Here is a 25,831-nt window from a genome sequence, read left to right on the forward strand (position 1 = left end):
CCGGTGACTCCACCAGCCCCACCAATTAAGGCTCCACCAGTGGGATGAAATTGTAGGAAGAATGACTGTCAGGTAAGTGTCTCTCTGCAGCCTGTCCTGTGCTCTTGACCCTTCCTATTGCTCTTTTTGTCACTTGACTTCTGATTATGTGATGCATTCTAACAACCTGTGTGATGAAGAAGCATGTGATGTTCATATGTACAGGTGCATCTCAGTACTTTCTTGGAAAGCTTCATTTATTCAAATAATTGATTTAAAAAAACATAATGTATATTCTAGATAGCCATTAAGCAATGAAAAAAACGTTTTTTATTGATTGTTTCTTGTGCGGTATTCTAATTTTGTGAGGTACTTTGGGGGCATTTGTTTGATGTAATGATCAGAGTGATGAAAATCATGAAACATTTCTCTGTGTAATGAATCTATTTTATGAGTTTGACTTTTTGCGTTGAACTACTGGAACGAATGATGTTTCACGGTTATTGTTTTGTATTGAGATGCACCCTTATAATGTCTTACATACTGTATAAAGTCAGACAACAATGTACATTCATAGTGCCAATTCTTCTTAAACCGTTTGTACACTGTGTACCAAATTATAATGCACATTGGATTTATGTTGAATAAACATTTAACTTTTAGTTCCTCTGGAGATGTTTTTGAACATTTCTCCTGTTTAGATCACTGATCCAGTTTATGACAGGTTTCGATAATTAATTTCATTTCCTTTTGATAAGCCTGATTAAAAGAATGTGACTCAAGCAAGTTATAATTTAACATATTGGGGAAAACCATCGTACTTTCCATCGTAGGTTTAGCTGTGCATTGCTTTTGAGAGTAAAAAGTCCCTTTGCAGTAGCTTTGTTAAAAAGTAAAAATCACTCTTACAACACCGCGCACAACAGGATAATACCTCAGAGTATTCTTTTTAAAGGCTCACAATTATCAGACTTTGAACAGAAGGAAAATGCTCAAATTCATCGCTAGGTGTATACCACACTTTATTCACACACACATACTGTATTCAGGGTCTAAGCGTAACCCCAGTTACCCGAAGTCAGGAAGCGAAGAATCTTCCAAATGTCATCTTTGGCCTCTTCAGCCATTAATGAATCCTTGAGAGCAAAGTGATAAAAATTAACAAATTGGGTAATGATTCGCAAAACAGGTGGTGGGTGGTTGAAGAAAATGAACCAATCAGTCTTTGCTGCCTGCATTTCTTCACTTGCTAATTAGAAGCTGCCTTAGTTAATTATGATTGGGGCTCTTCTGAAAAAAGAATGAAAATGATGAAAAAAAACTTCTTGCCTGACGTTGACTGAATTCATGTCAAGCTGCGTAATCAACAAACATCTTGGTGCTGTTGTCATTAACCTATTCCCATGACTCTCCCACTGAGATTATATTTTATTGATGATGGACAGAAATGAACTTTTCACTTTTTGGTTTTATCGATTACAGTGAAGCTCCGTTTATCGCAGGAAAGAAAATTACAAACCCACATCCAATTGGTGAAAATATAAAATGACTAAAAAAAAGTTTACCCTCCCCACATGCGTTAAACACAAACCTATTGAATTGAAACACACATAATAATAATCTCAAATAACCTCAAACACACTCTGTAAAATATTTCTTAGCACCTGTTCTTATTCTCTCTCAAGCACAGTTCTCCAAATAAGAGACAACACGTGCTTGCTTCAAGTTGTTTGTGACTCAATTGAAGTTCACTCTAAGACTGACACGTTAAAGAAAGACAATTAAACGCCCAAAACCAGAGCAGTTTGTTCGAACAAAAGTCTACCAGCATAATTCTAACAATACTGTATAATGCGAAACGCTACAGACAAGCTAAGAGAAATCAGCATAGATGTGACGGTAATAGAAACCTTCAAACAACTGCTACTTTAACTCATTCACTGCCAGACATTTTCAGACCCTCTATTACCCTAACATTTGAAAATATTTGGAAAAAGTATAAATAAGTTCCTGGCATTGAATGGCTGGACTGTGAAAACACAAGTAAATTCGTTTTTGACAGGGAATTAATACACAGAGAGCAGAAACATACAAACAGAGCATACAACAATCTTCACAGGCCAGTGTGGTACTGTTTTTTGGGGTTTTTTTTCTAGTGTGACCGTCAAAGAGAAGTTGCTCTGGCTTGTATTTGTTGGTCTTTCATGGCCACTTTGAGACATTTCTTTGGGTGACTTTATTTGGGAACGTCCCTCTGGCTCATCCCAACAACAGCTTGTAATTGCATTTTAATAGACAATTAAAGCGGACCCATCAATCACCGCCCTGCAATGGACACGCTCTTCTTTTTATTTAATGAAGCCCACAAAAAAACAACAGGTTTCATCATGTCAGATCCAATTAACCCACGCTGCTTTATTACAATATAAACAGCAACAATTCATGCACCCAGCATAACTTGTGTTTTCCCCCTGTCAGAAAGCAGGAGGAATAATCCGATTTGTTTCTTCTTAGATATGCATTTGGTCTAAACAAATGAAAGCTAATGGAGGATGACTAATAATGAGTGAATAGAAGCTGAGGGCAACTTGCGTTTGGGAGTGTATCAAAGTGCTCGAAGCGAAAGCACAAACACACAATTCTTTCATTGTTGTTTAGTTAACAACAGACTCGATTGTGAACCGACCTCCCACGTCTTTGTTTTACGGAGTTTGATCTGTAAACTTCTCCTGCTGGGTTACTTTCTGTTCTCTCAGCGTACTTCTAACAGGCCGCATGATAAGAGCTGGGAGCAGGCAAGATCAAATCACTTAAGAATCAACTGCTGTACAGACCTGCTGACATTTGTTGTTTAACAAGAAAGTGAATTAAATACTGAATTTGTGTTTTTATTTGGACCAGTCAACGGCGGCTGTACGAAAAGATGTCAGTGAAATACTGGCTTTGGTAGTTCTCAAATTGAATATAACAGTATTTTATGTGGGGCAAAATGGTTGTCTAGTGGTTAGCATGTGACAGTTTTAAAGTTCAGCGTTTAAATCTGAAATCCAGGCACGTGAATGTTTATTTATACTGTATGTGCCCTGTGACTGGCTGGCAACCAGTCTGCGCTTGCTGCCAAAAGTCAGATGGGAAAGAAAGGCTCCAGCTCATCCATGACTGCAATGAGTACAAAGACTAGAAGAATGTCTGGGTGGGTGTATTTATTGGGTTAAAATTTCGTGTAATTTTGCCATTGTCATATTTTCCATACATACTTAGAATTTGGGATTTCTTCAAATTTGGAGAAATAGCTAACCCAGCACTGGGTCCAAAAGGGACTGACCCAATGCTCACTGCATTGGATTGAGGATTTGACCCAGCATATTGGGTCAAGATTTTGATCCAACAATGGGTAAGAACTACTTATTGATGAGTTAAAATGACTGTACCGAGAAATGGGTAACCAATGGGTAACCAGGTTTTCAGTATAGCTGTGGTTAAAAATAATACTAATTTCATTCAGCCTCCACTTACATTTTCTAAGAATATTACATTCAAGTTTACTTCAACTTCAACACAAAAATGCTGAAAATCCCCAGCTTTTTTTTTGTGTGTAGCATATTTTTCCTGAACAGTTTAGCTGTCCTGCAAATTTCACCACTGTTGAGGCAGTAGACGTTGGAAGTTCCATTGCACTACGTGTTAGGGATCTGAGAGCCTTTTAAAGGTTTTTGTTGGAACCACCGATTTAGAAGATGATAACGTACCACATACACCAATGTTTCCATCAGGCTGTACAGTTCAGTTGGATCCATTAACTGTAATCAGTCTTGTGTTTCTCCCTTTGGGGTGTGTGGGCGGGATATGAATAGCGTGACATCGTAGCAGCGCAACATGGCAACCCATCAAAGAAGACAAAACAAACAAACAGCAATAAATTGGCCCTTGCACCTTCTTATTCATGGCGAATCCTCAAAATAATGATCGCACATGGATTCCTAAGACTTTTTCATGTGTCCTGTTATGATAGAATCATCCAACCAATTTCATGTCGGTCAATTGAAAATTGGAATCAGGGGCTGGTATTCTTCTTGTCCAATGGTTGCTACTGAGTGAGTTTTTGAGAGAATGTTTTGGGGATCCCTAAACTATATAAAGAATATTTTCTTCAACTTTGTGAAAGTTGATGAGGTTTCAAGCTTGTTGACACCCTGAAATAAACACAACGATTTCAAGCGGAGCCTCAGAGGGGATCGAGCCTTCTCTGTTGCTGGTCCTTCCCTCAGGAATGACCTCCCATTGGTTGTTGGGCAAGCACTCTCCCTCTCTGTCCATTTTAAAGCCTGGTTGAAGATACATTTCTTTTCTCTGGCTTTTGATCAGATCTGTTATAGTGTTTATGTTAATTTATTGGCTTTATTTATTTATATGTTTATTATCTATATTTATTAATACGTGTATTACAGCGTTTTATTGTTTTTCATTTATTGGATTGTTTGTAAAGTGCTTTGTGACAGCGCTAGCTGTTATGAAATGCGCTATATAAATAAAATTGTATTGTGTTAGATTGTACTTTGGTGACCCTTCCAGGGGTGCCAAAAAGTAGTATGATCACTTATTTTGGTGCTCTCTTAGCAGGAACTGGCCTACAGCAGTGTTCAATGGATTCAACGTTATTCAGAATTCAGGCGACAAGCAGAAGGTTTACTAATCTTATCACATTACTTGTTATGTGGCGGCATAGACTAAACAAAAGCCAGTGTTTGCAGAACCAGAGGCACAGATGGGCACCGCAAAGCCTCATGGGCCATGACAAAATGTGTCACTGTATTTGCACATATTCCCCTATTCGTCTGTCTACTTGGTTTTATTTGTATGCTGATTTTGTGTTTTGTGTGTGTGTGTACGTGTGTGTGTGTGTGTGTGTGTGTGCAGACGGAGGACGGAGAAGAGGAAAATCCACTGGAGAGCTCGTCCTCTCTGGAGCTGGAGTTTGTGGACGATCCCAATTTCAAAAACAAGGTCAACTACTCATCCAGCGCCGTGCAGATTCCGACCGACATCTACAAAGGCTGTAAGCATCCAAGCACTCGTTAATAGTGCTCTGCTCGACGACTTAATGGAGACGGCCTGACTTTTAACTCCGTTCATTAACATTAAATTGCTCTGCTGTGTCATGACGAGGAGAGATGCTAATCATAATGTTGACTTCTATGCCTGTGAATTAACCCGCGGGGTTAAAAATGATAAACGCTCTGCATGACTTCTGCCATACCGTTTTTTTATGAGGCCAAATGTACACGGTTAGTGTAAGTGCTCATCTCAATTACCTATTAGAAAAGAACAATCACAACAACAAATCATCATTCTGAGCTACTGCCTACAAAGTACTACCTACAAGCTACTAGTTACAAGCACACTACTGTATGTGTCTGCATACCCGTCAACCCCGGGGTGTACTGAACCTTACAAAAGTTGTAATCTGCCTGTACATATCTGTATATAATCTTCCACATTACACATTATGTTCGAGTGGATGCTGTCACGTGATCGGAAATCAGCTTTAGCAGACGGAATGAAGGTCAGGTGAGAATACGAGAATGAGAATCTCGTGAGAGTGAGCAGGCGACAGTTTGCAAATGTCGGTCGCAATGAAGGACAACTCCATTTAAAAAAAAAGAATACGGTGGCATTAAAAAAAAAAAGTAAACATGAAAAAATTGACATTGGCCGTACAGATTTGCGATGTATGGCGTATATGTTTGAATAGGTGTTTGCAATTACGCCGAAAACATACAACTTGTCAAGTTGTCAAGTGTGTGTCTGCTACTATCGTTGTAATTCATTGCAACCTACTAGCTACCATGTAGCTATGGCTTTATCGTGACAGAAGGAAGTGGTGACAGTATTTGATAATATTAGCATTAAGCTAAATAGACTTATGTAACGCACAGCTATGCGCTCGTAACTGATACTTGCTTGCATCCCAAGGCAAACAAAGTCTGAAAAACCTTTAAGACGAGGTAGCACTTCACTAGCAAAACCCACCAGTTACATGCTGCTTGCTACCACCTACAAGCTACTATCTAATATAATCACAAAATATGGATCCTACGATCTTGAATATTCTGTGCAGGCAAGGACACATTTAGATTCTACATGTATTCTAATCAATATGGCAAGGCTCGTTTAATCGCTGAAAGAAATGCTTACGTTGTTGAATTAATGCTGTCCTAAGCACCAGCCGCATACAATGAATGTCCGCTATTTCAAAATGGCTCTTCGCTCCTCAGATGATGGAGTATGTTATCTTAGCTGTAGCCTACTGCCCTTTCTGCGTACTAACATGATTGTACGTGACATACTCTCACTCACACCTGCTCTGCATAGACATGGGCTCCCGCCTGTCACATTGATGCCCCTGCCTTTTAATGCAGCTGCCAAATGGACAAAAGGCAACACTTCCACCTGTCTGTTATCAACTTCCAACCTTTTTTTTTCTTTATCAGAAAAAAAAAAAAAAAGACAGAACATGCAGACTGACAGTCATTTTCGTCCTGTCGTTTTGCTTTTGTCCGAGTCGTTGCCATCTTTGTGGAACAGGAACGTACGGCACCTGTCTGTAACAATACCCCCCAGCTGTGTCTCCAGACACATCTTGTCAGAATGAGACAGTCGCCGTGCAGGCGGTGATTGGGGGGGGGGATGTCAGAGGCCGCGGCTAACTCACAATAGAGCAATCAGACCTACACATTGTTCCCGGAGCCATTTTGTGGCAGCTCCGCTTCCGCCGACTGAAGATATGAGTCAGAGAATAAAGGCCTTTTGATTGAGCCTGCTGGTGACTTCAGGATTGGAGCGCTGCAGCACATGGGATTGGTGTTTAGCTTCTGCTCCGAGGAAGCAAAAAATGTTTACGGTGAATGTAGTTTGCTTTGTTCCCGTTGGGGCCTTCTGCTGTGCTGCGATTGTTAATTGGAGAATAGGGTATGGGCCAAGTCAATTATGAAGAGGTGTGCTCGAGTTTTGATGATTTCAGTACTGGAATAGTCATGGGAAAAAACAGCCTTTCCAAAAAGTCCCATATTTCAACAAAACAACAAGACGTTTAAATGTGTTACCTGCTAAATATAATTCTACATCTTAAAAATGATTTGGGGATTTTTTTTATCTCGTAAAGATCTCGCATTAATAAAAAAAAATGGCTACCTGATGTGATGGGCTTTCTAAGCCAAATTTGCATGGTACTAGCACACCTTTGTCTGAGTTTGAATGGTTGTCATCTACATGTGCCCTGCAATTGGTTGGCAGCTGGCCCCGGGTGGACCCCGCTTTTCTCGCCCAAAGTCAGCTGGGATAGGCTCCACCTACAACCTCAATGAGGACAAGAGATATATATCTATAAAACTCTCATTGGCAATACCCTACCCTAACTTTCCGTTCTGCTCACCATGCATACCACCACCCGCACTCTCGACTCCAGCAGTTCTGTTAACCTCTTGTTTCCCAAAGTCCGCAATAATTTTGGTCAATCGTCTGTAATTTTTTGGCAAAAACAACTGGAACACTCTGAAACAAATAATAAAATTCACCTCGCTCATTCCATCATTGTTTAAAAAGTTAGCCACAGCTCTTCGGGTTCCATTGAACTGTAAAATAAAAATAAAAAAAATGAAAAAGTCAAGATGCTAGACTAAGAGGTGAATATGCGTCTGTTGGGTTCCACATATTGCTAATGCGGTGTGTAATTGGACTGCTTTCCTGCACACAATATGAATTATCGGTCGCAGGCAAATGGGTGAGTGTGGCGATGGCCTCAGAGAGCGAAGGAGGGAGGGAGGTAGTGATTGAGGAAAAGATAGAAGGAATTGAAGTGAGAGAGAGTGTAACCGATGAGACACTTCAATAATAGAAACCATTTAGAGCAAGGGAATTTTTCCCCCCTCCTTTTTCTTTCATTGTGATCCTTCCAGAAGCTAAATGAGGCGGCGTACGCGTCCTGGTTTGATTTGTCTGCCAGGCCCTGTGTCCATTTATTGAGATGGAGAGTGTTCCCTGAGCGCAGTAATGAACCATTTTATGATTCATTATCCCGCCGCTCATTCCCGCTGCCGAGCCTGCAAACTTTCTAATTAGCTCGGGTCAAACATTCAGTTTCCTTCTCGTCTTGTTTGCTTACGACCGAGTGGACGCAGCGACGATAGATAAGTGCGGATGCAAGAAATGGCTTTTATTTGCCCCGTGTGATTGTTACAAACGCGGCCAGGAAACGACTGCAGACAAGTGCTCTCCTAATATCATATTTTTACTGCGATTACAGCCAAAACCCTACTGGGTGCTTGAGCTTTCTTTCCTTTTTTCCCTGCCAAACACTGATTAGACCCAAAATATTGAAAGTGGTTCTATAAGAAAAGGCATCGCCACTGATAATATATTAGTGTCTAATTGAATAGTTTTGATGTTCTTCGCTATAAAAATCAGTTTAAATCATTTAAAACTTGAAATACAATCAAATGTATTAAAGGTTACAGTTATGCGTACAGCCTGTTCAAACCTGTTACTTGGACAGTACATTTTTTTTTAATTTAGTTCAGTTATATTTCACTTTTAAATACAAACCACCATGACCTCATTACCTGTGAGTGTGATCAGGAGCCTATCCTATCTGGCTTTTGGCAACAGAAGTGGAATGCACCCTAGAGTGGTCACCAATTAATCACTACTCTAACAACAGGGCTTAAGACAAGCAACAATGTTTCTTCCGCGTGCGTGATAGCTGCTGGCTATCATTTCCAAAATTATTGAAATGGTCAACTTTAATTGCAAAGTACATTCAGTAAAATTGTGTGAATGTCAGTTTTTTGTTTGAAAGGATTTACAGTGTGGGTGTGTATGTGTGTGTGGGTGTGTGTGCGTGTGTGTGTGTGTGTACAGACCTGATAGTGCACGACTACATGAGTGTGTTATATGACAATAAGCAGTCACAGCTCTCAGCAGGGAATAAAGAGAGGCCCCGATTGGGTGCGAGAAGTCCTTTCATTAAACGTTGAAGTCTAAATCCGCTGCGTGCGGCGTCCTTTCCACAAGCACAATACAGTATGTCATGCTGTCACTATACCAGCGCGACAATAGACACAGTTATCGGGAATGCACCGAGACAACTGGCGAATGTGCCTACGAGAGAGCAAGCTTATACATACGAGCTATTTAAGGATTATTTCCATATGTGCTGCTGTGCATCCATTGACTTGTGCTTAGTACCCAGTAAAAAATACAGGTGCATCTCAATGAATTAGAATATCGTGGGAGAATGTGCTTAAAGCCAAAGTCAACCCAAACATATTTTTTTAACAATATGTTCCCATCAGGCCCACTAGTTGAAACAGGGCATTTGGATTAATTTTGCGTTTGTGAAATATAAATTAAGCAGCAAAATGCAATAGTTTTTAGCGATCTCTGGCGGCGGCCATTTTGTCTTCTGTCGACTGAAAATGACATCACAACTGCTCACAACGACCAGAAGACAAAATGGCTGCCTCCAGAGATGGCTAAAAATTAGTGGATTAACACTTATTCCACAAACGCAATAATTATCAGAATGCCCTGTTTCAACTAGTGGGCTTGCATAGAACATATTCTTGAAAAAAATATGTTTGTGTAGACTTCCGCTTTAAGTTCAGTTCAAACAGTGAATTTTGTGCAGAGGTGCCTTGAGATACGAATGACTTGATTCACAAATTTTTCAAGACAGATGCCGTCGTCTGTTTAGCCGATTTTTGTTGTATATTTAAAACAAACACATAGCTTTGCTTTAGATACTTCTATTTAGCTTAATGCTAACACATGATTTAAAACACCATTCTGGGGTTCACGAATGGCATCAGTGTCATGGTATGATAACGCTTTAAGCAACGGATATGCGGAACAACATACGCCGACAGATAATACTCGGGGGAATATATATATTTATATATATATTATATAGCTATAAGTAAATCATCACGATTTTCTTTGGAGACAACAGTGCATATCAATGCGTTCGAGTCAAAGCAGTGCCGGATTATCTTGGGGGGGAGGAAACTTAGATGTCATCTGTCACGAGTCGAATGCAATTTTCCTATGGGGGCAAACGTACGTTTTTTTGGGGGGCTACACAACGTCAGCGTAGTTTCTGAAAAGAAACAGTGATAATGAGCGGAGTTTGTGTGCTGGCTGGCAGCGTGTATTTGTTTGGCACGCCGCGGGTTCCTGTGGCTCTGGAGGAAGCCTCCTCCCCTGTCATGCCGCTCACGCCCCACTGGAGATACAACTCAAGCCCTCTTAGCATCAAACCAGATTTAAACGCACATGGGGGGTGGTGAACACGATGGAAATAGACGGATGGAGGAAATGCGTTTAAAAGCAAATAGAGGTGGGCAAAAACAGTCTTTCGCCTTCACTCATCCACCACTGTAGGGTGTGCCTGTTGAGGGGGCACTATCGTTTACCTGCACACTAATTAAAGCGGCAAACCTCGCTCAACCGGCAGGCTCACAACCGGCACATGGTGTGTTTGTCGTTTACGGTTCTTTTTTTTTTTTTTTTTTTTTAATGAAGGAATTATTGGGAGGTGTGTGGCAAATTAAGCAAACATCTCTCCCATGAGATTAGCATCTTAAAATCCTGTGTTCCTCCATGACATATTAAAGAGACGCTAATAGTGCTGCCGTTTTAGTTTTGACAAGAATACACAACTTTTGCAATCCCTCAACACTTAGAGTGACGAGGGGGGGGTTGAGATTACTGCAATGACATTGATTTTACTACACAGTGGAACCTGGATTCAACAGAAAGAAAATAGTGTCCAGTCTACTCAAAACGCCCCCTTGATATGGTACCTTTCAAAGTCTGTTAGTTCCAGAATTAGCTGCCAGTCGCAATGGCACTGTGTCACCATCAACACACAGACTGGTCACGTGTTTCCGACTTGCGCTGCTCTCTCGTCATAGATGAATAGACTTTACAGTAGACTAGAACAGGGTAAAAAGCGCGACAATGTGCCGGCCATATTAGCAGGGGAGAGACTGCCTTCAAATGTAATCATGCAAAGAGGTTAGCTTAGCAGCTGCCGTAGGCGCGGTTTTTAGGAAGCATTTCGTATCCACCTTTGCAATATCTACGGCTATAGTTTTAACTGGCGCCAGTAGTGTCCTTATCTCTCGACCATGTTATTTTTGGTACACAGTTGTCATTATTTTTGTAAAGCCCTTGTCTATGGCATCCTAATCATAACCAAGGTGAAAAAGGAAGCGCATAGATGGAAAATTCAGATCCCGAAAGTAAAAACCCTGCCACAGTTTGTCTTGAACCACAGGTGCTTCTAATCAACTGAGCTCATTTACCTTCAAGTTGAGTAGACCAACAAGCACCAACAAGGTAAGTTTGGATAAACATACAATTTTTGAAGTGAACGTAAACAACTAATGTACTTTTTAGGCTACAAAATAGTACAAAAAGGTACAAAAAACGTTTGTATCGTATGAAAAAGCACTTAGTTGGACACGGACAACCGTACGAGCCCATCTTTTAATTAGTGTATTAAAACGAGGTTCCATTGTATTAATTTTTTGTATGATCTCTAGATCACAGATTTTCACCTATTAAGGGTCTCTGATGTACTCCCATTGAAATGAATGGAAACGCCATTTAGCCTTTACAGCCTCTGAAAAACAAAGTTGTAATGTGTTTAGAAAATGGTACTGTATAACATGGTACTTCAGAAAAACACACGGTAAGGACGTAATTGAACAGAATGAAAATAATTAAACAGCTTATACTACATATGTTGCTTAATTTTAATGGACATTGTGCTGCTCCTTCTGGTATGCATGTCTTGGCAACCTGACGGCAGTGTGATACAGACACAAACACAGAAATAGAGAGACACACAAGGAGGAGTTTTCACACCAAGCAGAAGTAATATCAGATGTTCTTTGCAAAGAATAAATAGATGCCTTTGAGTATTGTTATATTGTCTACTTATATGCATTGCTCCACCATTTCTTTTGAAAATCCATTGCTTAACTTTGCCAATTGAAGGTGTTTTGCAAAAAGGACTCCATCAAGAGAAAGCTATGTGGTTGTTTTGTGTTTAGTTTGCCTGTAAAGTGGAAGAGCATTCACTTTATGTCGCTGACATAGATAGATGAACATAGATATTATTTTTTGTAAATTATTTTCAGACCAGTTAAAGAGGAGTCAAGAGGAGAAGTCAATCCAAACAATTTTTTTCAAGTATACGTTCTATGTAGGCCCACTAGTCGAAACAAGGTTATTTGTGGAATTGATGAGTTAAGCAGCTAAATCCACCTGGCTTTAGCCATCTTAAGGGGCGGCCATTTTGTCACTTCTGTTGACTGCAAATGACATCACAGTTGCTCAGGGCTCAGATAGCGACCAATTATGGCTCAGCTTCAGAAAATCTGCACATTGATCCTCAAAACAAGCTAAGTTCAGCAAAAGACCAAAAGATGGTGTAATGTATGCTATAATTCCTGGGGTATTTTGTTCAAGAATATCACAGATATTAAGACAACTGAACGCTGTTTTATATTGTGACAGAAAGTGCATATGTCCGCTTTAAGATCTCTACATGAGCCAACAATGATTTGATTCTTCCAATGTGATGAAATTAGAACGTTTTGTGAAGGATGTCTGGTGAAATGCGTCATTTTTCGTTGCATTCCCTGTGTGTTGTTCATGCGTATTTAATGTAATGACAGCCATTTGACTGTCAACGTTGTTTTTACTCAGTCTGGCGGACTCTGTAAAAGTTGACAGCCCAGGAGAAATATTTATCGTGAGGTTGAAATGAAGCCGTCGTCTCCGATGTCAGCTACATGGCGTGTCCACGTGGGCCGATGTAAACAACACAGAACTGTCTACACATGTAAACTACAGCACTAATGGCCCTGACGCTTCCTTAGTGACTGGCCTAATAGCTTGAGCTCCATTACCGTTATGGATTTGTGACCAGGGCCCACTTTGTGCATGCCACACTCTTGATATATTACCCCCGCTGTGCTCTGTGAATACAGCAAATTCATGCGGCCATTTGTGTGATGTTGTATTAATACAGCGGCATAAGGCACATATCTGTTTGGATGGCTCTTTATCTCAGATATATCAGTGTGAATAATGTGTATATGAAGGAAGGATGGGGGGCGGTCACGGGAAGGAAGGCGACGAGAGGGGTTGAGGAACGATCTCAGGCAGAGACGCTCCATAAATCCCGCTCTCTTAACGCTTTTGTGGTGTGGTGCCGCATAAAGGGGGGCAAAGCCAAGGGTGCTCCAAATGTCAGGGGAGCGGCCCACTGATGAATTACCTTTTAAAGATATCGCATGCGGTGGGAGGGTCGGGTGCATTTCAGTTGAACGATGGCGCCAGGGGGCCCTGTCTGCCGCCTGGTCGAGCGTGCAATTCCCCCCTCCCTCCCCGCCCCCTCCAGGCGGGAATTTGTCTTTTTATCAACTGTCCAGAGAAGTCGGGGCATATCCTGGCTGAATAAATCAAAGAGAATTAGCTTGGCGCGATGGCTTAACTCGGACGCGCCCGTTTTTTTCTTGAAGCGATCTCCCGCAGGCGTCTTTAGGTGTGTACGTGTGAACTGACAGCAAAGTTAGCTCATACCCGCATACAATGACCTATTTTAACCAAAAGATAAACATTCACTTTGGTCTGTGTTTTTGAGACAGCAACATGAGCTGAACACCACCTGAGTGGAAGAGCACACAAACAGCATCTTAGATCTTCAAACATTCCACTCAGAAGTGCCCCTTTACCTCATGTGTACGAACCAATCCAATGTAATGCAGGTCAATAAAGTATGCTGAACCCAACTTTTTACACCTAATAAAATCCTTGGCTCTCAAGTAATTCAAGGAAAATAAGAAATCAAGTAAAATTGTGTTATTTAAAGCGGTCGTAGATGAAAGAGGAGCGATTCGAAGTCTCGTTTCAACAGTTGTTCATCGATGTCATGATCACAGCATGCTCAAATCTGCTACAAAATAGTAGTAAACAAGCAACTCCAGCGTCCATTTGTGAGTAACATACACGCATACAGAAAGAATGGTTCAATTCTCCAGATCCATTTAGATCCTCTTCACTTTACGTTTCAAACGCCATCCAGCCGTACCATCTCAGACAATCCAGCAGCACCGACATTTCCGCTGAACAATATGCAGCTGTTGCAAAACTGCTGTTGCAAAACTGCTGGCCAACCCTAACCCAAAACACGCATATATATTGAAAAATTAACTCTGTTAACTCCGTTTTATTTACTTCCTGTAGCTGCCTCTAACCTCTGCTCACGTGTGCAGCCAAACTTAGAGGAGAGTCACTGACGCAAATATGGACAAACATGGACTATAGATAGCTTTGCTTTCAGTTTTTCTTGCTTGTTCACTTGTTGGCAAAATCTAAAGTCATTTGCGCACTTTGCAAAGCCAAAGTGAAATATTGTATCCGTTGTACGTCTTTGGCGTGTCATCTCAGAGCAAAATAGCCTGCTCACGTTACCTCCACGGGATCTGGCAAATCAACGCTGCTGGAGTGTGCTGCTCATGTGCAGAACTAAACCTGTAAGATAGCAGTTTTGAGAATTATTCCTATCAGAAGAATATAGGAAGATGCCTGGAATACTCAGTCAGTTTTGATCGTTTTGTTCAATAGTTGTATTCAAGGATCTCAGGAAACTATTAGAACAGTCGTTGATTCTACTTTGTACTTTCTATTTTATGATTTTACATTAATTCCAAGGATAGATGGATAGATAGATAGATAGATAGATAGATAGATAGATAGATAGATAGATAGATAGATAGATAGATAGATAGATAGATAGATAGAAAGATAGTGTCTAAATACATATGTATATATGTGTGTGTGTGTGTGTCTGTTTGTATTTATTCGTGTATATTTGTATACAGTGGTCCCTCGTTTATTGCTGGGATTATGTTCCCAAAAAAACCCACGACAGGTGATATACACGAAGTAGGAAACTTATTTTATTCCAATTATCATACCGTTTTAAGGCTGTAAACCTCACCATTAACATTTTTTCACATTTCTCTCTTGTTTAAACACGCTCAAAGTTCAAAGTTTAGTAAGAAAAATAAGTATGTTCATGAGCAGTTTTTTAAGAATTTGGGGGGTACAAAGTGAGCATCCATGGATTTTAGCTATCCATTAGCTTATCCTCATTTATCTTATTTTAAGTACGTAGTGTAATATTCTTTTTTTTTTTTTTTTTTTTTTTTTTTACAAGTACATCACGATCTATAACATTTTAAATTCTTTATTCGTTTTATCATTAGAATATGCAGTGGGCTTATTAAAAAACACGCTGCGGGCCCCAAATGTCCCACAGGCCGAACATGGCACACCCGTGATGTTCAGCCAATGCAGTTTAAACAGCAAAGGCAGAATTTCTCTTTGCCCTTGGCCGGTGCGGAACAGCTATCATTTCAGACTCGGTGGCTCTCTTTAGATAAGGGAACAGCCAGAACTTGACAGCACGCACGCTGTGATAACTGGCGCTTAAAGGATAATACTTTTACATGCGTTAATCAGATGACTTGCTGCCCGCTGCCTGAGAAATTCGTGGACCAGGTGGAATTGAAATATGCATCTCGGGTTTCTGATCTTCTGGAAATAAGCATCAATGAAATCTAGACATGAGTGTCCCTTGTATGCAAAAAGTGTTCTAAGGAGAATTTAGTAGGAAATAGCAGATACACATATGGTCGATGCAATTCTGCGGCGACCAGTTCAAGGTGTACCCCACTTCTCTTGCCAAAGGTCAGCTGGGATAGGCTGCAGTTCCCTCATGACCCTGATGGGGTCAAGCGATATAGAAAATGACTGGATGGCCGTTACCTCCGAGTGATTTGTGACCAGTTCTGGGTGTCAGCTGGGAAAGGCTCAAGCTCACTTGCGCTTAGTGCAGAAATTGCTTTGCTACATCTTTCTGCGGTGACTCAAGTGAGCCGTACGTAATTGAAAAGCGTTGAAGAATCTGCTAATGATCACGGCTGAGCCAAGTAGGAGCTTTTGGGTTCATGTGCCTTGTAACTAAAAGTGATTTGAGTGACTTATTTCATCAGGCAAGCCAGTTGACGTTCCCCTCTGCTGGTTTCCTCTTTAATCAGGTGCCTATTAAATTCCGATTGCACTCGCCATTGAACTTAATGTTAACTGCACACAGTAAAGCTCTCCGTTTTGTGCGCGAGTGTGTGTGTAAGTAGAGGAATATACTCAATATATCTGATCCTATGATTTAGATTTCAAGCTGTTAGGTCGCTAAGTCCTTTAAAACAAAACCTTCAAAGCACACACACACAATTGAAGCAAATGTTTGCAGAGACGGCGTGTGTCCCCCCCACGCCCACACATACACACACGCTGCGAGTGACATGGCGCCTCTTCCAAGGTAATCTCGCATTCCTCCTCAGCGACCGTTCGGATATCAACCAGATTAGACTGATGTCCTGCGAGATGACCACCGTCAGCTTGTGCGCCTACATAGGCAGCCGCCAAGGTCGTTCAGGGACCTTTGAATGTCCATAAAATATTTTAAAATGTTGAATAATGTTTAGTGACCTCGTGGTTAGCACTCCACATCACCATTGAGTTTCAGGGTTTTAATGTCGGCTTTCCTCTGTGAAGTTTTGCAGCTGTTCTAGTTTTTGTGACACGTCCTAAGATTCCACAAGCTGCCGCTAAAGTCTTGTCTATATAGGGAAGTGTTCATGTTGAAATGACACATCTCGACTGCAAACAGGCTTTGTAAATTGAGGAGGAGCTAAGTTTAGTCTGGGTTGTTAGTGAAAGTTATGGAGAGTCTTTGCTTTTTATATATCAATCATCGTTTTTAGACTATTTATTATAAGTGTAATGTAAGTGAAGTTTGAAAAGATATTTTGGGATCAGAATTTGTTCTTATACTGTATTTATAGTTTTAAATATTAATGCATTAGTGCCTTGACTTAAGAGTGCCCCAACCTATGAATTTTTTGAGTTGGGAACCATAGCTTTGAGAGTTTTTTTTGCTTTGTTTAGCAAATCAAAATTAAAGGTACAGTCAGCTTTGGATACGAGTTAAAAAATACCGTCAAGGATTGCCTTCATAGTCGATGCACATTCAGCCATTTATGGAAAAGTCACACACATATTGTGTACAGAATGAAAACACTTGTAAGAAGCTGCCGTATGCCACAATTCATTTCCAGACACTCACAATGAACTATTACCCACAGACCCGACTCTAGCTCTTGATGTCATTCACTTGGTCATGCCTCTTAAAAGCACGCATCCCACACATACTACATTACTTTAGAGCAATTTCACTTCATTTAACCCGTTTGTTTCTTCACATTCTCTTTTATTACGCTTTAAGGGAATACATTTCAAAGTACTAATGTAAAGGCATTTATCGTGTAAGCGTTTTAAGGGGGGCGTCAACTACTTGCAGTTTTTCACTATTCATCGCAGGGGATTACTATTTCAGTTCCATTTTCTACTAAATTCAGTACCGGACAAAGACACAGTCTTATGAGCAACTTCGTTGTGTTTGTATGTGCGTCCTCAGCTCCGGTCATCCTGAATGAGTTGAACTGGACGCAGGCGCTAGAGCGGGTCTTTATCGAGAATCGCCGGGATGACAGCTCCCTCCGCTGGCAGGTTTTCGGCAGCGCCACGGGCGTGACACGCTACTACCCAGGTAAGCAGCTGCGATGGTGAAGCGACTCAACTGGCTGCCCTTATAACTCAGTGTCAGATAACGTCTAAATTGACCCTCAGGCTCCTCTACGGGGCAATTTCTTATCAGATGGCTCTACTGGTAACTGGATAGGCAGAATGAAAATATGACTTTGATCTAATCTGAGGTGAAATATCCTACAGTGCAGCAGACAACATACATTTTATTTTCCAGCCACTCCGTGGAGAGCTCCCAACAAGATTGACCTCTACGACGTCCGCCGCAGGCCATGGTAAGTGGTGATCTTAATCAGCTTTCAAATGTCTTTTCTCACCACGTGGCCACAGCCGAATATAAATAATTATGCCTTATAAACAACATTAAGATGTATACAAAACATAAAGTAGTTGTACGGGTGTGTCATTAAGTTAAAGTGGAGAAATGATGCAGAGACAAACACCATGGTACCCACTGTGGTCCAAATATTACTGTATGCATACTGCAAATCTGGTGGTGTTAATTCAACACCAAATTTGCATCCACACTACCCGATGTTAAAGTAACATTTACTACTGTTAAATGTCAAACACCCAATACTGTGTTACAGCAACAAAATGTAGGGTTGGCAGTGCAGTAATAATTACACTGATGAGTGTTTAGATTAACACTAATGAGTGTTCATTCATGCCAACACTATACAGTGTGGGGGTAAAAAAATACCCCATTCCACCCTACCTTCAATAAAACATTAAAACATTTCAATTCAAAACACTTTTCTTTTATTAAATCCATTTCAGGCAGCTCATAGAAAACAGCTGTAGGGAACAATGCATGCTCTTTCATCATTTTCACCTGAAAGCTGCCAATTACGTTCATAATAAAATCAGGAAACACCAATAACAATGACCAAATCCTCCTTAATTTAAATGCATTCAGCTAATCATCAAATTTTGTGTTCAAAAGAAATACCTTATCGTCATAAAGATGTTAATTTTCCTGAAAGTAGGGGATTCATTTTCAGTACCCACGCATCACAAACTTACTAAAAGATACATGAAAAGTCCTTGGCATTAGAAATGATCCATGAGTGCGAAAATGCAACTTGTATTCAGTGCAATTCACATTCCAAATGTTGTCCTGACCCGTCGTGATCTCACTCGGAGATACTGTAGAACACATTGTCTCCTGTTTACAAGGACAAAGCCAGATAGCAGAGAGGCTTTGGCTTCTCAAGTGGCGAGATTTTTGCTTGTGGTGCTCCGCTAGTTTACGTTATGGCGCAAACTGCTGCGGTGGGCCACGTCCACGCTTCCGAAGCTCAATCCACCTGACGCTGTCACATTGGCTTTGCGGCGGGCACGCTTCCTTGTTGCCTGGTTACAGTCCGGAGTGAAGTGGACACAACTGCGACAGCAATGTTGATTGCACCTGACCTCCTTTTCCGCCTGGTCTCAGCTTGAGTGGCTGTTTGGGGTCAGGCTTGGTGTCACTGAGAAACAAACAGGTCCGCTGATAGTGTAGTGGTACACACGCCTGAGTTGTGTGCGGGCAGCGTGGGATCGATTCCCGCTCAGTGACAGTGTCTATGTGTGCCCTGCGACTGGCTGGCGACCAGTTCGGGGTGTAGTCTGCCTTCGCCCATTGACGGCTGGGATAGGCTCCAGCAACTCCCCGCGACCCTATATAGGATAAGCGGTTTGGAAGATGACATGACAGAAGCAAACAGGACACCATTGAGTTTGCATAGAACTACGCCTCCCAAAAACTGTTAAATATCTAATACAGTATATATCAAAACACTGAGTAGTGAATCCAAAAACATTCAATTAAGTACAAATTACCCATGCATTGAAGATGCCTAACACACAGGAAGTTCTGTCAAGCTATAGAGTGCTTTCCTAATTTCTGTTCGTCCTTTCTACTGTATTTCATGCCTGGCTAGTTAGCGACTAATATTCAGTTGGTAGTCATCGTTTCCTCTTCAGGTTTTTCATTTGAAATAAGTGTTTACACAAAAGCAAATGAAAAAACAAACCTTATGTCCTAGCCAGTAGCCACTCTGAATGGAAGGTAGCCAGTTTGTGGCTAGCTAGTTATTGGTTGCTTGTTGTTATGCTTGCTATGGTTGCTTTGTAATGTTCTTCTATTTATGTGTTCTTTTTCACTCTCTTGAGGACAATCCTTCTTTTGAAATAAGTGTCACAAAAAAAGGGGGAAAAAAAGAAGAAAGAGCAGGTCAACTGCTTGGGCCACCTACTGCATTATGTACTTATGACAGATGGCTAGTCTCTAGTTAGTGGCTAACATTAGCAATCAGTGTATATATTCTTCTTCCACTAATCTTTATTTTTTCAGAATTTGTTGAGGACAGCCATTCTTTTAGATTTAAGTGTTGCAGAATGGCCTAAAGAAAAGCTCATAAACTGTTTGTTCTCTCATAGTGTACGTATTCCCTTCATGTTTTCCTTTTTAGAGTAAGTGTCACCAAAAACGCCAAAGAAAATTCTACTTAACTATTAGTCCTATCCAGTACAGTATGTATAGCAGCTAGCTGGTCCTTGGCAAATTAGTTAGCAGCTAACTGTTGGTGTCCAGTCCACATGTTCTCTTTTTGTGTTTTGTTGTTCTATTTAGAATGAGTGTTGCAGAAAAGCCAAAAAAAAAGCAAATAAACTATTTGACCAAGGAGGTCCATTTCATAAAGAAGGTTCAACAAACACTGAATCTAATCCTGACGTCTAAATTGATCTACTCTGAGATAGGAAACTCTGAATTTCCGGTTCCAGAACACCTCATTTGAATCAGTTTACTCAACTCGGAGTATCTTCACCTGGAGTTAAGAGCGTGCACCACAACTATGAAAAGTCAGCATGAACGGAGCCCCGCTTCGACAAGTCACCATGGCAACGAGGGAGGGACGTGGGAGAACATTGCTGCCCGCGTCAATATATGCGGGGGTTTCAAGTCCTTTACAATCACAATAATATAACACAGGAAAACTGCATGCTTCCACCTATTAATCATTACATTTAGGTGCAATCTCGCAGGGGAGAAGCGCACTTAACAGCTGATGAAATATAAAAACATTGTTCTACCAGTTAAGACCTCAACATAATTTCATGGGGCTGCACTGCAAAAAATGATGGTTGAATGTTCTCGATTACATTTTGTCAGGTGGTTGCACAAAATAAAATAATCTGGAGCCTGATACATTTTTTAAGTAGATGTATGGTCCACTTTAAAAATGAATCTGGATTCAGATGGTTTTATTTCTTGCAACCATGTTGAAGAAATAAAATTGAGCAAATTCGTCAGAAACGTTTTTCAGTGTATGTAGATGGTGGACTGTGACGTGAAACAGTACCGCTCAAAAAGATAATTATCTGGAAATGCTAAAAGTGCACGCTCCGGCACTCTGAATAACCGAGTTTCCCAGTTTCCGAACTGTCGGAGTGAAGCAATTGCGCACTCTGAGTGTATTTCGAAATGCACTCAAACTGTTTGTTCTGCTTACCGGGTATGTAAAGCTGGATAACAGCTTACATTAGCAGTCATTGTATAGTCTTCTTCCTCTCTGTTCTGCTGTAAACACACTTTGCTGAGGACTGCCACTAAATAGCATGCATTTAGTTCCTTTACTGAAAAAAATGGAATGTTGAATTTACTCAATTTTATTTCCTCAAGTGGTTGCGCAAAATATAACCATCTGGATCCAGATATATTTTTAAGGAGATGTATGGTCTACTGAAGAAATCAATCTGGATTCAGATTATTGTATTTCGTGCAAGCACTTGACGAAATAAAATGGAGTAAATTCAACATTCCATTTTATTCAGTGATAAGTTGCATAAATGCCTACGAGACTAACAAGGTGTTCCCTGACATTGTACAATTCCATTGTAATTAGCTGAGTGAGAAAGTCCCCCCCGTGCTACACAGTGTAACATGCAGTGTTCCAAACAAAGCATTATGTCAGTGAACAAGTGAAAAAAGCAAGACTGCTGTGTGTAATCTGTCAGCATGTCCAGTTCTCCGACAGCGCTTTTGACAGAGCGACAGGAGGGAAACACGACCTGAAGCCAGAGGAGGAGGAAGAGGAAGAGGAGTTAGACGTTGCTGACAAGGTGAAGGAAGTGCGGAACACCTTGTCATCAACCTGTACTTTCGCCTTCCTCCACCTCCTCGGGTTCCACCCATCCGTTTTCAAATCATTGTTGTCTTTACTCGAGGTGCGGGTGAGCACTCTACACTGACCATTCACGCTCACAATCACATCTATGTACAATTTAGAGTATTCAATATGTCTTTAATTTTAAATGTAAGAAGAGGCCGGAGAACACGCAAACTCCATACAGGAAGGCCTGACCCAAGGTTCCAACCCAGGACTGAACTGAAAAGAACTGTGAGGCAAACATGCTAACCCCTTCAACACCACGCTGCCCTTTCCTTTGGTTCTCCGTGTTTTTGATTTCACTCAAGATTGGTTCGCCTTTCATGCTCGCTATTCCCTGTTGCCTAGCAACCCGGCAATGCAGAGTGAGTGTCACTGCGTGTCAGGCCGAACTTGTGTGATTACAGTCCCTTACTGTCCTCTTAACTGCCGCTGCGCTGACCCCATGTCAGGCAGCAAACAACTCTTTCAATAATAAATATACTTGAATGCTAAATGAATACCTTTGACAGTGTCAATTAAACAGTAATATTTTGTAAAAGCAAAGTGTTTGCATTGGATCACCTTTGACTGGGCAGATGTAGCTACATCAGCCGGTGAATTGAAGCACTTAAGAAATGGAAAATAACATCTCTAAAATGAATAACCTGATCGAATAATGAATTAAATGTTTGCTTTAATATGAGGTTCATGTGTTCCAGGGTATTGAGCAGACCAAAACAGTCATACCATTTCCGTCATTATGCTACTGCTAATTGGTCAATTTTGGTTCGATGACGATTATCCCTAAATGTGTACCTGGTTTTACGATTTTTGGCCCTTGGCTGTTTCTGGGATGATTGGCGAGGCGGAAATACTTCCAACACACCCCACACCACAGGATAATTGGTCACGATAATGTTTTAGAGCAGGATTGCGCAACCGGCCGATTTCGGTCCACTGGTAGACGGTGAACTGCTTCCAAGTCGACTGCAAAAGGATGTAAGAGACAGAAGGTAAAAAAGTCACATCCCTTTACAATTGTCGACCCAGACTCTTTTGTGATCTGATCAGGGGAGGAAAAAACATTTTTAGCACATACCACACCACAGGATAATCAAGAGATTAATTAAGAGACATCCCACAAACCGACTTTGATTGCAAGGGAAGGAAAATGCTTCAAAAGTTTCTACCCTACTTTACAATTTGCTGATTGGCCAAGAAAAATCATCCTCAACACACTACTCACCGCAGAATAATCGGTCAGGATATCCTTTCAGGGAAATCTGAGTATGCCTTTACTAACTTTGATCACAAAAGAGGAAAATGTGCTCAAATTCAGCCCACTTATTGCTACAATATACGTGTAACTCGCTGTGCTCTCAATGTGTTAAATGCGTGTGTTAAAGCCCCAAATTCTCTTTTGCCTCTGATTCATCCTTCCCAAAAAACATGTAAATGTATCCACAAACACTCTTAGTCATCAACGCAAAGTGTGAGAAGTAAACGACAGACAACATCTTTTCTCCTGCGGGCGCAGTCCTCCTATATTTTTATCTTAATTCAATCTTTATTCGCCTGCCACATCCACAGGAGCACTAAGAGTGCAGCAGTCCATAAAATAATAAGCCCATCAGCACAGCGCAAATCCATGCAAGCACACGCACGTACACACGGCAGCGTGCACCCCAACACACCTACACCCCCCCCACACACACACACCCATTGGCAAGTCGTCTTACTGTGTTATCGTAATTCTCTTTTCCCAATGCCGTGCGATTAGTCTGCGTACATGTAGCGTACATGTCGCCTAGCAAATTTGTGCATCATTACACTGGACACACTCGCGGTATATACTGTGAGCCACTGTATGATTGTAGAGTACAACACATTAACCATCCCGCCAGGCTGTTGTCGTGAAGGTGAACGCCTCCAGTTTCGGAGTGCAAAAACATCATATTTAATGTTAAAATCTATACACTTGTGACATGCACTCCATGCACTGCGTACAGTAAGTCCATAAATGAGGTTTGCTGTGAGAGCAGAGAGCGTAGTGTGAAAAAAGCAAGCGTCTGTAAAGACAATGAAAGTATTTTTACTCGTGCTGGCACTGTGAGGCGGATGGTCATAACATCAAATGAATGCATCGTTTGTTGTATGTAGAAGTTGTTTGAAAGTTTATAATTACAGTAACATCAGGGCTCATTTTTGGTAGCCCATCGTTTGTAATTTGCATTATGTTAGCTAAGATAGCTGACTTTTGGTGTTGTCGTTTGGTTGGACATTTTCGCGTTTAAATAGTCAATGTTCAATTGTTTTTGATGTGTAAATTTTACTATGCGTGACAAATAAAATAGCCTCTTTGGAGAAGTGTGCAAGTAATTTCTTGACCGTAAGAAAGTGGGAACAGGTGCTAAGGAATACTTTAAAAATGTGTTTTACTTTGTAGTTGATGTGTGAGGGGGTAAATCTACTCTATATTTAAAAAAAACAAAGGTCTCGATCCTGATTTGTCACCTATCGCTCGCTACAAGGTTTGAAATAACCTTTTCTCTTGAGGACTAATTTTGCTAATGAATGACTTCATTTGCGGAGCAATTTATATATTTTCATAGCAGCAAACTATATATTGTCTAGAAACATTTTCAGTGGGGCAATTTCATCCATCCATCCATCTATTACCCAAACCGCTTATCCTCACAAGAACAAATCAAAATTCAAACTTACCATTCATTCATGATAAAATTCACAATTAGCAATTTCACTTCAGCAGCTAACATTTTAGCATGCAGCATAATAATACAGTGACATGGCTGTACATTTATGATCTTAGACCAACTAACTAGGAATAAGACAAATGTTCTTAATACTAGTTTTGTGTTTAAACTAAAATGACGATACCTTGAGAGAAAACAGTTGGAGGACACAGAGGGAAAACTAAAGGCCTCGGTAGCAACAGCCAGCCTAATTTTAAAAAAATATTTGGAACAATCACGACGTGTTAAGGGTGTAACGAGTTATCATTCAGTGATTTCTGCAACGTTTGACAGCTCTGCGTTTTCCCACATAAATGCCCATTTGCAGTTTTGTTTCAATGTGTTTGAGGTGCAAAATGCATATTTTGACTCACAAACTGTGTTGCAAAATTGCTTATTTTGAGCTTCGCGCTAGTTGAGGTCTGTAACGTATCCTCTGCGATAAACGGGGCTTCACTATTTTTGCCGTTTATCAGAAGCCAACGCTAATCTGTGCGTCCAACAAAACTCATTGCAGCTCTGCTTACTTTTTGATTTAGATGCCATGGCAGAAGCATCGCATATTTGAAACATGTTGCGTTCCCTCGGCTTCTATCACGTGACTGAATTCAGCCTGCTGATTCGCAGAATGAAGGTTTATCACTCCCCCCCTTTGCCGTTTATGCACGCTGATTCGCCGAATGAGGATTTCATCCTTTTCTCCTTCAGTGCAGCCAACAATGGACTCGTTCGTCTTTTCTTTTCGAGACAGTATAAATACTCGATAATGTAAAATTGCACATCGTGAAATCAGCGTTGACAATGATTTCGATGATGATATATATTGCCCGCCCCTAGTTGTGGGTGTCTCTGCATGATTATGCACCCACCCGCGCTCTGGATCTTCGTCCACCCTAGCTATTCAAATTACGGGCGGAGAAACTCTGTTATGGTGTGCAAAAACTTGAGAATAATGTTAAGATTGGGTCTCACAAGTGCCGTTTACAACGAGGTTCATAAATACGGTTTTCAGTGTTAAATATCGATGGAGGTGGGTCTATGTCCAGATACACGAGCCTCGCAATCATGTGGCACATGCACGTTTCCACTGCTTGTTTCTGAGAACGTATTGTATGTAGCAGATAATTACCCTCGAGTTTAAATGCAATGCTCAACGCTTTGTCGAATGGGTCAGGGGTGCATACACGCAATCTGCCGTGAGAGCGACAACCCCCCCATGCT

General features: G+C 40.9%; 1 protein-coding gene across 5 annotated transcripts in view; it reads left to right on the forward strand.

The window, feature by feature from the left end:
• cacna2d2a (calcium channel, voltage-dependent, alpha 2/delta subunit 2a) overlaps positions 1-25,831 on the forward strand; it is a 193,893-nt gene that overhangs the window by 126,594 nt on the left and 41,468 nt on the right. For all 5 annotated transcript variants that reach the window (XM_086041898.1, XM_086041900.1, XM_086041901.1 and 2 more), the window contains 3 exons: positions 4,897-5,035; positions 17,594-17,725; positions 17,939-17,996. In XM_086041898.1, the coding sequence (XP_085898024.1) occupies positions 4,897-5,035; positions 17,594-17,725; positions 17,939-17,996 (329 nt within the window). The remainder of the gene's footprint in view (positions 1-4,896; positions 5,036-17,593; positions 17,726-17,938; positions 17,997-25,831) is intronic.

Source organism: Filicampus tigris, chromosome 9 (assembly GCF_054856515.1).
Source record: "Filicampus tigris isolate MCC_2025a chromosome 9, RoL_Ftig_1.0, whole genome shotgun sequence".
NCBI classification, from domain to species: Eukaryota; Metazoa; Chordata; class Actinopteri; order Syngnathiformes; family Syngnathidae; genus Filicampus; species Filicampus tigris.